The sequence below is a fragment of the Terrapene carolina genome, unplaced genomic scaffold (genome assembly GCF_002925995.2).
Source record: "Terrapene carolina triunguis isolate 2854851 unplaced genomic scaffold, T_m_triunguis-2.0 Scaffold113, whole genome shotgun sequence".
Taxonomy (NCBI): Eukaryota; Metazoa; Chordata; order Testudines; family Emydidae; genus Terrapene; species Terrapene triunguis.
The window spans coordinates 4,100,133-4,116,936 of NW_020664464.1; the positions used below are offsets into that span (position 1 = coordinate 4,100,133).

Genomic DNA, 16,804 nt, shown 5'->3' on the forward strand with positions numbered 1-16,804 from the left:
GCATGTTTTACTAGTAGTTAAGAAAAAGGCCTGGAACCCAGAATGGTCATGTCTTCTGATTTGACCTAAACCTCTAGCTCCTTGTATGATCCTAGAGCAAGTCAATTTGAATACTTTGAGCATAAGTCATCCCAAATGGAAAACTGAGGTGGGAGAGAAGAAAAAACATATTGCTGAAAGACAGACGTTGCATCTAAGCTGTATTGGTTGAAAATTCCTTACCAGTGCTGTGATCGTTTCTGCCACTGCTGTAGTTAACCACTGTGATGGATATTGCAACCCCATACAGTAACTTTTGGGACCATTGTATTAAATTTATGAATGGTTTATGTATGACTCTCTTCTACACCCTCAAGGAGGGTTTCCATAGCTGCTCCATGAACTAAAAACAGTGGGGTGTGATTAAGGTGGGTTGCTAAGACTATAAATAAGGCTACGATTTAGTCACGGAGGCTGCGGAAGTCGTGGAACTGTGACTTCCAGCGACCTCCGTGACTTCAACGGTGGGGAGCTGCAGGGTCTCCCACAAGCAGCGGGGTACCCTGCAGCTCCTGGCCGCCGATCCTCATTTTGTCCTGGATATTTTTAGTAAAAGTCAGGGACAGGTCACGACTTCAGTTAATTTTTCCTTTTTGCCTGTGACCTGTCCCTGACATTTACTAAAAATATCCAGGACAAAATCTTAGCCTTAACTATAAACAACTCCAGAGAGGGTACCACCCCGGGATAATTTGCATATATTGGTTCATACTGGGTTTTCCAGTGACCAAGAGATAAAGAAAGAACTTTGGATGTGTAAAGGCTGAGTTTACACTCATGGTCTTCCTTTTGATTCAGCAAATGGATGGGACTTTTGGTCCTAAAGGGACCCCATCCTTGCTGAAAGGTTGGAAGGGATGTTGAATTAGCAGAGTTCTCATGTGGACGATGGTCAATTTCTGGTATTTTTACTAAGCGTGTAGGAACTTTTGTTGTTTTTATATGTTTTCTCGGTAATGTTTTTCTCCTTAAAATAAACTTACTCTGTTGAGGAAGAGCTGTGTGATAACTTGTGACTGCTGGCAATACACTATTCATAACCCTCGGAGAGAAAGCAACTCACAGAGGCTGGATAGGGAGATTAGCTTTCTGGAGATATCACAGTGTATGGCAGGGGTCTGTGCAGTCTTAAAATCCCTACTCAGAAGGGAGTGGGACATAAGTCAGACAGATGGCTGGAGGCCTGAGACTGATTGGGCACTTCTAGAGTAGACCATTGAGGGGGAATATTGATGCAGTTACCCCGAAACTGTGACAGCCACCTAATTTAGGATAAAACTGTCTGGTGCACATGAATGAAATCCATAATTCTAAATGTGGAAAACTAATATCTGTATTTGAATAAAATGCAAGAACAGTGCATTTTCAACTTAATTTTAACCTAAAATCTATTCTCAGCTCTCCTGCTGCAGTTTTAAAATGGGGAGGATAACAACATTCCTTTTCTTGTGGGTTGTGAATTTTGTTTTCATTGGAATGACCCTGGATTTAGCCTCTCCTTCCCTTAAGGCTTTGATTCTCAGCCTGGGGGTTGCCAAAAGGGGTTAAAGAGTCATGAGCATAGTATCTTTGCCATATTGCTAGTTTGCTAGAACATCCCAAAATGGAAAAGGAGTACTAGTATGGAAAAGGTTGAAAACACTGCCTTACTTAAGTGAGTTCTAATACTCTCTTACTGATACTTATAGAACCTCCATCTCGCTGCTTCTAAAGCATCTATATTTAAAATCTTTGTTTCATGAAGGAGGAGTTTGTCCTCCGTGTTATTTGTTCTCTGTCAAAATGTTCTGCTTCTAGTAAAAGTTATTTTTTTCTGCAAGATCTGAAAGTTCCTCGGTATCATTAGAAGATTCTATCCTTGATATAAGAGACTGCATTCTTCCAGCAGAGGAGCTGAATTTGGGAGTTCAGACTTGCTCCTCTGGTGAAGGAGTGAATTGCATTTCTTTTATACCTAGAACTGAAGGAGGAGTGAGAGCTGTCATTGAAGACTTATCTATTAGCATTTTAGAAAGATATTTTACTATTTCTGTGCTAATACTTTTAAATTAGTTTCTCTTTGTTGAGTTGAACGTCTGTTGAAACAAGCAAGTAAATACATCATCTTCAGCAGTAAAGTCACTGGACTTTTCTCTAAAATATAGTTCTTAATAATTTAACTTCTGAATATTAATACTAATAGTTCATTATTCTGTAAAAGTTGTATGCTAAACATACATATTTTGCATTGTTTATTTCTCTCTTTGTGTTTTTAAGGCTGATAAAGAATTTGTATGGTCTTTGTGGAAACGCCTCCAGGTGGCAAATCCAGATCTTACACAAGCAGTCAGCTTGGTGGTGGAAAGGTGAGCTTGAAGACTTTCTGTATGATTTTTTTTTTTTTTAAATCAAATATGCTAGATATCTCTTCTATTTGATGCCACATGGTTTCATGTTTAAAAAAACATTGTAAAAAAATAAACTTCTGAAATTATCTAGATCCTTTAATTTGTAAGAATGGTATCTTTAAACTTCGTCAAGACTTCCTAAAGCCTGAGATAGGCTTTTTTTTTTTTTTTTTTTTCAAAAGCAAATCTAAATAAACTTTAAAACTCTGTGCTTTCATCCAGACTGCTCCTTCTGCATTGAACGATGTTCCTAATCTTATGTATAAGGAGTCTATCCTCACATCCCTCAGATTCATTTGGTGTTATTCCTTTTTTAAAATAAGGGCTGCTAATGGTGGCTAGATTGAATGGTAGTCACTGACCGTTTTTATATACTGTGTACATACATGATATATGGAATTTTAGGTTGCAAAATCAAGCACTTAGTAATTAGGTAATTCTAGAATTAAGGTTACCTGTGCAACTATAATTCTGTTCCCTGGTACATAAGCATTTTGGTGAGGTCTTTAATTAAATGATCACATACTGTTTTTTTCCACAGGGTCCCTGCATTATTCAGTGGACAGGATGGACAGTGCTAAGTGAAAGAGGCAGCTGTTCAACACTTCTTTCTATCTCCAAGCCCTGCACTGAATAAATAATATCTTATTTACTGATGGCATTCATCACCATAGTATCTGGTTCTTAGAAATATTAATGAATTTAGCACCATAATATATGATTGCCTTACAGATATTAATAAATTTATCTGCACATTAGTTCTGTGACCTAGAGAAGTATGGTATCCCTATTTTGCAGATGGGGAATTGAGCCACACAGATACATACTAAGGCCAAAATTAGAAGAAGTGATCATTAATTGTTGGTGCTCAACTTAAGATAGCTGTGGCCTGACTTTCATAGAGGTTCTAATCACCTGAAGCTTCCATTGATTTCAGGTAGAGTTGTGAGTATTCAGCACTTATGAAAATTTTGTCCCAGGTGTCTCAAGTTGGACACCCAGAAAATAAGGAAAACAGTTAGTGGCCACCTCTGAAAATTTTGCATTAAGTGAGTTGCCCAACATCATGTAGAAGGTCTGTGGTAGAGCAAGATACAACCCAGTTCTTGTGCGTCCCAGTCTGGCGCCTTAACCACAAAACCCCCTTTTGATTGTTGCAGTTCCCTCCCTTAATCACCAATCAGCATCTGCTGTGAATATGGCCTGGGTTCTACAGTCAACAGCTCACTCACTGTACAACCCTGTCTCATTTGCCATCCATCCTCTGCACTGAAAGAAGAAATGACTGTGTGGTAAAAATAGTATGTGATCATATAGTTAAAGTCTACAGCATAATGCATACACACAAGGTGACATAAATTGATGTTGCATGGGTAATGTGGCTGCATTGGAACATTCAGAAAATGTAGGAGTAATTCTAGAACAAGTTCTGCTGTGTATGTTCAGATGATGACTTTTTGTGATTAATAACTTGTCCAAATCCGGACATCTTTTGATGAGGACAGAAGATTCCCCTACCAAATGTAAAGTTTTATTCCAAATCCCAGGGGTGCTAGAGCTGTTTAAAAAAACAGTCACACTTTTTTTAACTTTGGCAAAACTGTTCCTTGCTAACTTCATTCTTGGAAATGGTGGAACCACTTCTGCTAAAAATTATTTATGTAAAAATATCAACCCGAGGCAGAGAGCAAACACAGAAAACTGAAAGCTGATTGCATGAAAAACTTGGTAAAGTTCTAAGAAAGTGAAATCAGGGAACTATAATGAGAAGTGTTAGGTTGCCTTATCTATAGGTGTTGGGTATGTGCCTCTCCCTATAATTATAAAAGGAGTGTGTGTGTATTACATTAAAAAAAAACGCATTAAAAGGAAGTTACGTAGGGCAAAGACTTGCTCACAAAAGTTAGGAAATGCCATTAAGTTGTATAGAGTGTAGTCAGATACTGAACTGTAGTTCAGACACTTTTATAGTCTCTTGTCCTCCCTTCCTCCAACTTTTCTTCCTAGGATTTTTTTCACACTTGTTGCCTCATATTTTAAATTTGTTAGTATGCGATTCAGGACAAGGACTATCATTATGTATTTGTCATCCTAGCTAGCATGATGGAGCCCCAATCCTAAATGGGGCATTTGGGTGTTACTCTAATATAAATTAAATATTTTATTACTATTTATTATTTCAGTTTTCTTGTTACTATAATGAAATCCTATGTGTTATCCTTTTATATATTCTATAAGCTGCTAGAAGATAAAAGAGCGTGGTAGGTCGGAAAACATTCCATAATATTATTTTATGGTGCGTCTATTGATTTTTCTAAAGTTTTGGAATATTCTTTTTTTTTTTTTTTGGTCTATGCAATGTTTGTTGTCCATTTTTGGCTGTTGAGTCTTGTATTCTGATTTTGTTTTGTGCGCAAAAGCGTGGTGACAGTACTGTTCATGCACTTCTCTAATCCTAAGTGCACTCTTTTGCTTCTATTTCTTAAAAGAACATTGTTTGATGCAGTAGAACTGCTGTTGTGAATTCAAAGGTATGAATGTCCAAGGTGTGTGTGTGTAATGTCTTTATGATATGTCTCCCCCATTTTCTTGGCCAGAATTATGGAATTTCCAATTGCCTCTGGAGCATTTTTTCCAGATCTTAGCATAACTGCAGAGGATCCTGAAGCAGTGTTTGGAAGTTTAGTTATTGCTAGGGATACCCATTCAGTGCAGATACGATTTATAAAACTCCTAGCTTTGCACCTGATTATGGAGGTTTTGGTTTTTGATTTATAGAGCGCCTAGTAAAGGGAGACTTTTCACTTTTTAAAACATTTTTTTTTTTGCTTGAGGGGCCCCTCTCTAGCAATCGCTTATAGCCCTAACTTTACTTATAAATCTTTCTTCTTTTTGCTCCTGTAACTGGGTTGTCTGGGCAGTGCCTCCGTGTGGCCTGTTGGTATGATTCACTCCAGTGCAGGTCCCTAATAGTTGGGTGTTGACCTCATAGATCTGGTATTGTGGTACCATAGCACTCTGGCTATGGCATACTTGAGTCCTACCCAGGAAAACAGTGAACTTCAAAATAAGGTTCATCCACGGATTCACTGGTGGCAGCCTGCTCTGGGCTTGTCTCCGTATTGCTAGTCTCTTTTTGATAGTCTTCCTGGGCTTAGTTGCCCAACCACCAAATGGCTTGTTTAGGTAGCAAGCTTCCACGGGGTCTTGCCTGGAAGCAGGTTTTCCTCGCTGAGCAAGTAACAGAGCTCTGTCTTCCTTCCTGGTTGTGAAACTCTCAAAGGGGTACCCAGAACTGAGTTATCTTGTTACCCCTCTGCCAGAGTGACCGAGAGACTTTCTTGTGCTTAACTGGGTGCCAGTTTCATAGAATCATAGAATATCAGGGTTGGAAGGGACCTCAGGAGGTCATCTAGTCCAACCCCCTGCTCAAAGCAGGACCGATTCCCAACTAAATCATCCCAGCCAGGGCTTTGTCAAGCCGGGCCTTAAAAACCTCCAAGGAAGGAGATTCCACCACTTCCCTAGGTTTCCTGATGCCACCTGTCAGTTAGCCACCCAAGCAATCTCCTCAGGGCTCTGCTGGCCCTTACTTTGGCTTGAAGGTTAATAATAGGTGCACCCTGAGCCACACCTGACGTATCCCCACTGTGGTATTCACCCCCTGTTTCTAGACACTCACCGATATTACCAGGTTTGCTATCCCCGAGGGGACAGTGTATACACAAGTTTGTTTGATTCAACTGAGAATCAGTTCCTATATAATATTGCAGCATGGAGATATAGTGAAAACAATCATAAGTTTATTATCAAAGGTTAAAATTTAAGAAATAGTGAGTAAGGATAGCAAGTGGAAGTAGAATTGGTTAAACATAAAAGAAAATCATAAAATGCAAACCTGGGTCTGTACTTATCAATGGTTACTTTTCCTGTTTAATAATGTAGATTTTCCCCTAAGGATTCAGTCTTGTGCAGAGCTAGCTGCTTTTCAGTCAAACCAGGGTCCAAGCATTCAGAAATAACCAGGCTCTTCAAGGGGTGTTCTCAGTGAATGGATAACAAAATGCCTCCTTGCATTCTATTTATAGTCTTCAAAGTTCATTCTTCCTCTCTCCGCCCTTCCCCCCCCCCCCCCCCCACAGGGGCAGGGTCAATTGAGTCCACAGGCTCCTTAACCCCCTCATTGCCAATGTGAGGCCCATGTACCGCATCACAGCCCCATGTGCCGCATCACAGCCCCCTCCCCAATTCCAAATCAACTTTGTCATCATATACAGCTCTAGTCTTCCAACAGCTTCTGACTTCTTGTGGCCTTTAGTTCTTCTACCTTCCCACATCTCTTGTCCTTTCAGAAAACTTGTCCTCCTTGTCCTCCTTTCCTATACTTCAGGAACCAAGAAAATTCTTTCTGTGCTCAAATGCCAGTATCATTTTCTCTCAACTCTAAGATGTTTCCTTTCCATTAGTGAGCTTTCCAGGGAGTCTGCAGAACTACAATGCCACATGGCTCTGCTGCTGGCTGGAAGATTGAGAGGAATGATATGGGATTACCATGTCTACCAAAGAAATACAGATTTAAGAAATTATGAAACATGGTGACTCGGTAAACCTGATAAGCAAACAATAGAAGCACTGAGTTAATCAGCAACATCTGAGAATCCTACACTGTAGAGAAATGGGTATAAGGCAACAGATCCCACATGAGAATTATTTTATATTAACATGTCCTCTTTTGTTTGAAATGCTAAAAGCATCAGTGAGCAGTTAAATCTGACAATGAGAAAATCTTGATTCAGGGTTGAGATGTGTTCAGCCTTTTTGGTTCTTTCTCCTTGGGGCTATACAACATGGATAGCACAAGTGTTCGCATACCTTTATTTTCCAATATATTTATGCCAACTACTAACTTTCAGTGCTCACTAAGATACAAGTTTTCATCACAGTTTTAGTTAAGGTCACAGGACAGCTACTTATTTCCTTTCCTGGAACACATCATAAGAACTAGCAGGAAAGAAAATATCTCATACCCAAGATGTGATGAGTTTGGCAGTACTATACAGTGAGATTCAGTCCTTAAATTGGTGGATGAAGAAGGCAATTTTTCTGCAGGTAATGACAATATAAGGGATAAAAAGATGCAAGTCTAAAGGTGCTAAAGTGCTCAGTTACAACTTCACACAATACAAAGAAGATGGAATGATGAAGAGAAAATGAAAAGCATAAATTGGTAGGAACTGAGACTTCAGGAATTACTAGTCCTACAATCAAGTAATTGTATATTTGTATTGTTAGATGACTTTATTCTAGCAATTTCTCAGACCTAGGTGGAAAAGTACAATTTTTTGTTTCCATTTCATGTTAGATTTTTTTTAGTAATATTAGGATTCCCATTATTTCTAACTTTACAATTTCAAAATGCTTTCATGCTCCCAAAATGGGAGTTCAGCTGCCCTAAAAATTTTAAAATTTAACTGGTACCTCACTGTGACTGCAGTGTTAATTCCTGAAATACACAGAAGATATTTTATTTTTCAGCATTCTTTGCAGTTCTTATTCGGTGATTGTAACTACATTCCCCATTTAATATTCAGATGCAAACAAAAAATTATCTTTGCTGTGCAAATGAGAAAAGCCTTTGGGATATGTAAAAGCCTCCAGGTATTTTCAAACAAGCCATTGTAAAAGTATATCTCATGTTAGTGTACTTTCCAACTACTTTAAATACTATTGATCTCTGTATTATGTAAAAAGTATGCTATTTCTAGTTCGCTTGCCTTTTGAAACATTTATTTTTGATGATAAAATTAAAAAGGAAAAATGTTTTAAAAAGAATAAAGGTGTTAAAAAGTCCTGAGTTAACAGGTCAATCCATGTAGGCATTTAGTAAATATAGTTAGGGTCCATAGAATGGTGGAACATTGCTGTAAATTTTAAAAGATATGTATAACACCTTTTGATTGGAAGGCCTATGTAAGCCTTTTCTTATTTACTGTACACGAAATCTTGACAGTTTTTTCCAACAATTCATTCTGATTTGCCCCCCAGACTACTTTTTTTAAAGGAGATATTACTAGATCCCTTAGTGGCTTTTAACATCATTGACTGTGGTGCTGATATAAGACCTAATAGAAGTAAATGGGATAGCATTATGCTAGATACACTTATTCCTATTGCATGGATCGCATGGATTCCTGCTTCTCCTCACTTAGAACCATAGGTGGAGTCTTGCAAGGCTCAGCACTCTCCCCCTGCTCTTCACTGTTTGAGATCTCTCTGAGAAATCTGGACTCCAGTGTCAACATTCTTTGCACAGTATTTAAGTGAGCAATTCGGTCTCCACTAAAGTAAGCTCTGTCATCCCCAAGATGTCTCAATGTCTGGAAGAAAATGAGCAGATGGATGAAGAGAAGATCAGCCTTAGTCCGGGAACAAATGAAGTGGTGATAGTAGAATCAATTGGAGTAATTTGTTACTTCCTTTAATTTCACCATGGATTTAGGATATCTGATCACAGGTTGTCAAGAAGCTGTGAAGCATCGGGTCATGTTGGATTCCTTAGGAATCCAAAATATGCAGATTTGCTGGAAGTGAGGAACACGTCTGATGTTTTCCACCTCAGTAATCATTGAACTGGTGCATGTGTAAAATAGTTTAGATTGATGTTTATTAAGAAAATCATTAAAGCAATGTAACTTGCTCATTCACTTGCATCTTTTTGAAGGACTAATACATCACATGCAGGTGGCTTTCCATGCCGTCTCATGCTATTGTTGTGAAAATAAGCAATAAACAGTGAAAACAGGAAGTGAATGACAATAGGACTAGGAAGGAAATAACAGTTGATTCCTTTTAAAGGACTATTACTATTTTTTTTTCTTTCTGTGTGTGCATGTGTGTGAATTTATTAAAACAATTAAAATGTGTTTTAACTTGATTCCCCAATTATCACTCAGGAAAATGGACAGAATAATAGAGTATAAGGGTGTAACCTTTTCATCTAAGGTCAAATAATTGTGACTGTCTATAGTTGATGGAAGTTTAATATCCTATTTCATTAAAAATTCTCAGAACATTGAACATAAGTCAACATTCCATGGAGAAGAAAGTATTATGCAGCTTGCACGTGTGCATATCTGCATATCGGAGCACAAAATATTGACATGATAATTGCAGTCAAGCCTGAGTGAACAGTGGCCTGTGGGAATTCAGCTGGTGTTGTACCAACTGGATGGCTGCTCAGGACACAGTTTGAAATGCAAGGTGCAAGTTAGCACTTTATTCAGCACAAGCAGGCATCATTTAAAAATCCTTGGGGGAAACCCTGGTGATGTGCAGATGTTAAAACAGTCTGTTCTGAAGTGCTGATATTTTTGAACACTGTAAGAGACTTGTGTATCTAGATGAAAAATGTTTGCAAAATTATTCACAGCAAAATATGACACAATTTTCATGCTTCACACACTACGCTCAATATAAAAACTGTAAAGAGTCTTCTATGTGCATATATTAAAATCAGACTGCGTAATAAATCACCTACTGAAGAAAGTCACTGAACTTGTAAAAGGAAAAATTGGTTTCTTTAATGATACTTTTCCATTATGAAACATGCAATAAAATAGATAACAGAACAAGTAACAGATATAATAGGAGTATACACATATAAGTTGATAACTTTTTTAGAATCTATGAAAAATAATTTAATTTCAGAGTATGATATTTTTCTTTTTCCTGTTTTGGTTGCAATCAGATTGATTTTGCTTAAAGATTTATGTACCGGTACTTAATTTTGCATGTTGTAAAGAAATATTCAAGTAGGCTACGTGATCATGTTATAGAAATAAATGGCCTTTCTTTAAAAATTGTAGCATGAATGGCATTCAAGTATGTATTTTCTTTTTCCTCCCATATTTTATAAATCAGTTTGAAGTACAATTCTCTAAGTATTTAAAAACAAAGGAATTCATTGTGCATGTGGCAATTATAAAATCTGGGTTGACTGTTAAGTGTTAGGTTTTGCATTCCTAGGATCTGAATGAGGAGGAATAGAAATTTATTAGGATATCAAAATTAATTAGCCCTGTTTTTTCAACTCTTTCACTTACTATGTAGTGAAAGGCACCATAAAGTTTCCAATTGAAAAATTAGGCATAAGCCCAATTCCTGCTGCAGGTTCTGCGCAGGCACAAGGTTCTGCTTGAAATATTGCAGCCTTTCAAGTTTCTTTTCTCCCTCCTTCTCCAATTTCTAAATGAAATTTAAAAAAAAATTATATGTCCAGGGAATTATTTCATAATTTTCAATTTGATAGCCAAATAAATAATAATGAGAATGTAACCATGATTTTATCACACAATTCAGAGTCTCCAAACTTCCTTAGATATTTAGGGGGAAATTTATAAAGGGGCTCTTTTTGAGTATTAAAAAATAGGCTCTTATAAAAATGTGATCCATACGGTAATCGAGATGAGGTGAGCAATAAAACTATGGAGAGCTCTCCAAATAAACAGCCCCAGTCTTTTTATTAGTTAAACCAGTTGTCATTAAATGTAAAAAATAGCACATCTTTATTTAGCTCAGATGGTTTTTATTTTTTTCAGAAGAATGGTTAATTGAATGATTGATGCAAGTAAAGACCTATGGTAGAATCCAAAATATCTCTTTTCCCTATTACTTTTACTACTGCTTTGCAAGTTTATTTTATGAAATATAATATTTTTACGAACTTCACTGAACTTTGCTTTTGAAAATCTGTGGGCTTTTGTAATGCAAGTTCTATTTTCACACCTCATTCATAGTTAAATGTTTCCTTATAGTCTCTAATATTTCATTTTTGACAACTCATTAAAAATGGGCCAAATCCCAGAAAATATGATACTGTCATGTCGTATAATATATAGCGTGGGCCAGAACACAATAAAATTTAGTTAATGCTCTAGAATAATTTCACAGATTTTTGGCTTTCGGTGGATGGTGATAGCTGAATGTGGATAATCCATGTGGCTAAATACAGCTATGTTAAAATTTTTAAATAGGTAGTACTCATGGGAAAAGTGATTGGAGCTTAAAACTTGTACGAATTGACAGCCTCTCTTCACTCCATTTTTCATCCTAAAGAAGTCTGCAAATATTCTTAGCTCAGATCATTATTGCTCATCAGTGGTTCTAATTAGCTAAACAGGAGTTTGTCTCAGTCATTGATCATCATCAACTTCTTGACAGTGCATGATTTTTTTTTTCATATTTTGGTGAACCTTTTTAATGTATTGTAAATGTATAAAGGGACCCAACAAAGATATTTTTTTCTATATACCTGTTTCCTTTATAAAGAACAAGTCTTATTTTAGTCATGCTAATCGAACCTTATCCTTTAAACTGCAGCAAGAGATCCAAAGATATTATAGTAGTGTAGCATACGGTAGTTTTACCTAGTGTCTCTTTTGGGAGCATCCCTGTAATGAGTATTGGAAGTCATACTATACCGCCAGGAGGAGCTGCTGATAAAATTCCATACAAGGCTTTAATTTATGCTGCAAGCTTCTGCTAACATCCCTTGCATCTTTATATTACTGTAATAAGTTGTAGTTGTTTTCTTCTTTAGTAATTTGTGATAACTAATTGAAGCACATTTCTGTGGCATTATCCAAGATTATGGTATGTGTCATCTTTGTAGCTGGACTAAAGAATACAAAAACCCTAACATTTTGAATTAATTATACACAAATATTTTTTTCCACTTGTGAAATTGAATGTGGATCTGTGTTACAAACCTCACTGCTTGCAAATTTTGTTAAAGTGCCGCTATATTTGCTGAACTAGTAACCAATGATTAGGGAAAATACTGCATTTTATTAGCTATGCAGTTGGAATCTCAGGGGTGTGTGTATGTATATTATATATGTAATCTACAATTCCTTTGCAGTGATAATACAGGACTCTTTCTCTCTCTGTCTAATCCCAGACTTTTCATTCTTAAAAATCACTCTGGTGCAGCTTTGTCCTAAAGTTACAGGGCTTCATAAATACTTGACTACCAATAAAACACTGGAATTAGCTGTGCACACACTTTTCCAATGCTCCAGTGAAGCTTGTTTTCTTGCTTCATTCTTGGTTGTTGTATTCATTTGCTTCTAATTCCCTCTTCAAAATAAAAACAAAAGCTGCAGAGTTCTTTTGGGGCTCACCTTAGGAAAACCACCCCCACCCATCAGGTTTTCATATCAATTAGTCAAACTGAATGCAGGTTTAATAAATTTCCAAGTTATGATTGCAAAGCTTTATTAGAACAAACTAGTTAATTACCCCACCCTTTAAAAATGCTCACTGCTAACTGTGGTGTGAAAATGCCTGTATACACGTGAGACAATTCATTACAGTGCACTAACTCTGCATTTATCGTGAACTCTGGTATCCTCTTTCAAAGTGTATTAAGTTCAATCTGAATTGAGAAGTCAGTGTATTGTTCATGTGTGCACAATGTTGCCATGTACTACTTTGGCAGTCCTCCAATTGCTATTTCACACTGCTTTGCCGGTGACTGTTTATCTCTGTGCCCTCCACTGCATAGAGTCAGCTGATCCGATGCCCCTCCCCCCATTTAAAAATTGGCACAGGACCAGAATTTGCTCATTTGCTCTTGGATTCAAATATAACAGCATTGCTGTGATATTACTTCAGAAACCTTCCAACATGTCTTGAGCAGCCTGTTGGAGCCACGCCGAGGCCCTAGATAAGACCTGACATCTGTGGAGAAGTGTTGGTGCAGAAGCTATGTGACCAGTCTCCAGAATAAAGATCTTTTGGGAGACGTTGCTAAGCTGATATCTGCAAGGATCACAACCGGGAGGCCAACCATTGCTGGAAAAAAGAGGAAACAGCTCAAGAGGACTTATATTAAAACCAAAGATACCAGGACAAGGTCCAGCAGTGAAAACCTGAGGAGCTAGACAGGATTTTGAGCAATTATACCACTACTGAGCCCAAAGAGGTTGTGGACCCTAATCCTCCTCTGTGGCCCCTCCACCAAGAATGAACATCAACAGTCATTGGAGGAAGAACGAGAGGAGGCCAATGAAGAGCTGTCCCCAGAAAGTCAGGATCCCTTTATGACTCAGGACCCTGATGGTAGCTGTGTATGAAGTGAGTCTGATTATCAACCAGAAACCCAGGCTGAGACTGAGGCGCAGATCCTATTGAGGGAACCTTGTCACATAAGTATCTATCTTTACAATTTACTATTATGCTATTACAAGTTCTAACTTGTGTTCCAGGTGCCCCAGGATTGTAGCCATTTTTGGCTGTTATGAGCCACGAGCCTTTCCAAGTCTCGAGCCTCTGCCTCTCTCTCTCAACTCATGCTGTCCGCTCGCCCTCCCCACCACCCATGTTCAGAATGCCAACTGCTCTGGCCAGGCACACAGCTTCTGTCTCATACTAAAACTGCGACCGTCATCCTTTTTCAAACCCATGTCACTAAGAGCACATTCCCATCTACCCATTTTCTTTCTCCCTTCCTATTGAACACCCCCAGCTCCCCACTGTTCACCCTGCTCAAAATGGCAGCCAGCACCGTGGAGCAGCTGCAACCTCTGCCTGACCTCCTGCAACATAATCACACAATGAAAACATTAAATTGTGCAAAATTCAACAGTACTGAGACAGTGGATACAGGACAAGGAAGTTTGGTTAGTGTTCTCCGTTTACATGAGGGAGACATGGGCGTTGCATGTCCATACAGGTACTAAGGACTACAGCTCCCTGCTGCGATATAAATGTCCTGTAAAAGATCTTTACATTAGGCATAGTAAACCTCTTAATGGCTTTTCACAGGCTTACATAAAGATGGGGAACAGTAAATGCTTCAGACAATCAGTGCAGAATCCTATCTATTTTTCTGTGCACTTTCATCATGTCTTCAGGGGAGATAAAGCAGAATCTAAAGCTGAGAAATTGCTTGATTTTGGTCCAGACATTATGCAGGATAGGTGCATGGTAATTTCCCCCAGTATAGCTTGCCAGTTGCCTTCCACTCCTGCAGCACTTCTGGGGGGACCATCTTGGTGAATAACTTCACAGTGTATCTCACTGGTCTCCCCTTTGCCTTTATGAAGGAGGCCATTCTCTGCCTCCTAGGCACCAGTCTCAGGGTAATACCATTGAGAGTCAGGACAGCCTAAAGGAGATGTAGAGGGGATTACTATCCACCGTGCCCGCTACTAACTTATCTAACACTAAGCACCTCCAAAGCACAGCAAAACTGCAAAGCCAAACCAGGAACATAATTCTCAACCCCCTCTTATTTCCTCAGCTTTCAAGGTACAATGGCAAACCCAAACAGAATATACTGCACAACCAAAAATCCCAAACTACTCTTCCTAGTGCACACACTATTTAATATCTCTGAGGTTCCTCTAAGATTGAGAAGAATCTCAGTGAAGGGAAATCAGAAATGCACACTAAAAAAGTGTTATCATAGTCTCTCTGGAATAGGAACAATAACTGCTTGGTTTTCTTCCTACTCCCCCATCCATTGCTTCTACAGCACCCAGATCCTCAAGAATGGCTGGCTAAACTGAGGGGGAAGAAGCAGCAAACTTGGGATAGAATGTTCTCAGACCTCACTGCAGACTTCACAAAATCCATGAAAGCAATGGAGAGGTGGAAGTCGGAGAAGGAAAATAATGAATTATCTAGAGAGATTGGTGGAGTGGTCAGAGACAGTGTGGCTATGGAAAAGACACTGTGCAAAAAGAGAGGGAGCTGCAGAAGCCACTGCTGGAGGCAGAACCAGAATGTTCCGCTGGAGCACGTGCTGCTGTTAGGGCAGCAGGCAATGCAATGGCCTAAACCAGGACATAGCCATGTTCTGCTGCCCCTGGACAGTACAAGATACTGGGAACACCAGGATCTACTCCCCTCTATGCCCCTGCAGCTGTGCTCCCAGAGAACATTCCTAGGCCCAAGTTCAGGGTAGTAAGAGGAATTGCACTTCGGAGACCAGCTCTTTTGAACCAAATAATGTCCCTCATAACTTTGAGCCCCAACACTCAACAGAAGGTGCAAGAGCAAGAAGAGGCAGAGGCAAGGCCTTTACGCACCTGTGAATTAACCCCCACCCCCCATTGTTGTGTTCTGCTGTCCACTGCTCTGCATCACTCTAAAGTTTTGTTTCATTATTGTTTTAATTAAAGGTTTATTTCTGGTGGTTAGATAATAGATTTTGTGTTTAATAATAAAAACGTTAAAATTCATTCACTAAGAGTCAGCAATTCATTCTACACAGAAAACGCAGACATTTTGCAAAGGTCATCGTTTTTTATAAAAGTATCAAGGCACAGACACAAGATAAAATACGGAGAGTCACAATATGCCACTTCTACCACCCATAAAAGAGACTGTGCTGCTCACAATCCATCCCCCCCACCCTCTTCTACATGGAAGAGCAGCTGGATGTAAAGCTGCCCATTTTCAGGCCTGAGACTCAAAGTAAGGGCCATAGGCATCTGTGACAATATTTCCCTGTCTGTTTCCATTTTCTGGGGGACACATCGTTGGTTGCTCAAACAACTGAGCAAGTCACCACACTTCAGCCTCCCACCCATCTTAAGCCTTTCTCCCTTACTCTCACAAATATTGTGCAAAATACAACATGCAGCTATAAACTTAGGCAAGTTTTTTTTTCAGCAGCTTCCAACCTATTCCACAAACAGCGCCATCCTCCTTTCAGATGGCCAAATGTCCACTCCCCTGTCATTCAGCAATTCAACAGTAGTTAAGTACTTCCTCCTGTGAATGGCTTCATTAGCTAGGGAAACAGAGGATAAGCTGGGTTCCCCAGGATAACCATCTGCACATGTGTATAATGTGGAGCATTATAGAGTCCTAGGGCAAACTGTCCTTAATTCATTAAGATAAATAGAGCTGAGTTCGGAAACATCCTATCAACGTGGACCTTTCCAAACTACCCTACCATGGGGAACAACCAGCCCCTGCAGTACCATGGAGAAATAACCCCTTTCTGTTTATGAATTCTGAGTCCTGGTGCAGAGGGTAAATGATAGGGATGGGGTCTCATCAATTGCCCCAGTACAATTTGGGAACTCCATTTGTGCAAAGCCATTAATAATGTCCTGAGCCAAGCTTTATAACCCATTGCAACACACCTGCATGACAATGGCCCCAACAGTTGATCTCCCTATGCCAAATTGATTGGCTATGGACCAGTAACATTCAGGGGCAGCCAGCTTCCAGATATCAATGGTGACCCACTTCTCAATAGGTATAGGGTACTGCATGTTGACGCAGCCACTGCAGCTCCAGTACTAGTTCAGCACATATCTCAAAAAAGGTTGCCTTCGCCATCCTGAACTTCTCTCGCCACT

At 39.0% G+C, this 16,804-nt stretch overlaps 1 protein-coding gene across 1 annotated transcript in view; it reads left to right on the top strand.

The window, feature by feature from the left end:
* CNTLN (centlein) overlaps positions 1-16,804 on the top strand; it is a 277,320-nt gene that overhangs the window by 22,573 nt on the left and 237,943 nt on the right. The window contains exon 2 of the mRNA XM_024211087.2: positions 2,296-2,384. Within this exon, the coding sequence (XP_024066855.1) occupies positions 2,296-2,384 (89 nt within the window). The remainder of the gene's footprint in view (positions 1-2,295; positions 2,385-16,804) is intronic.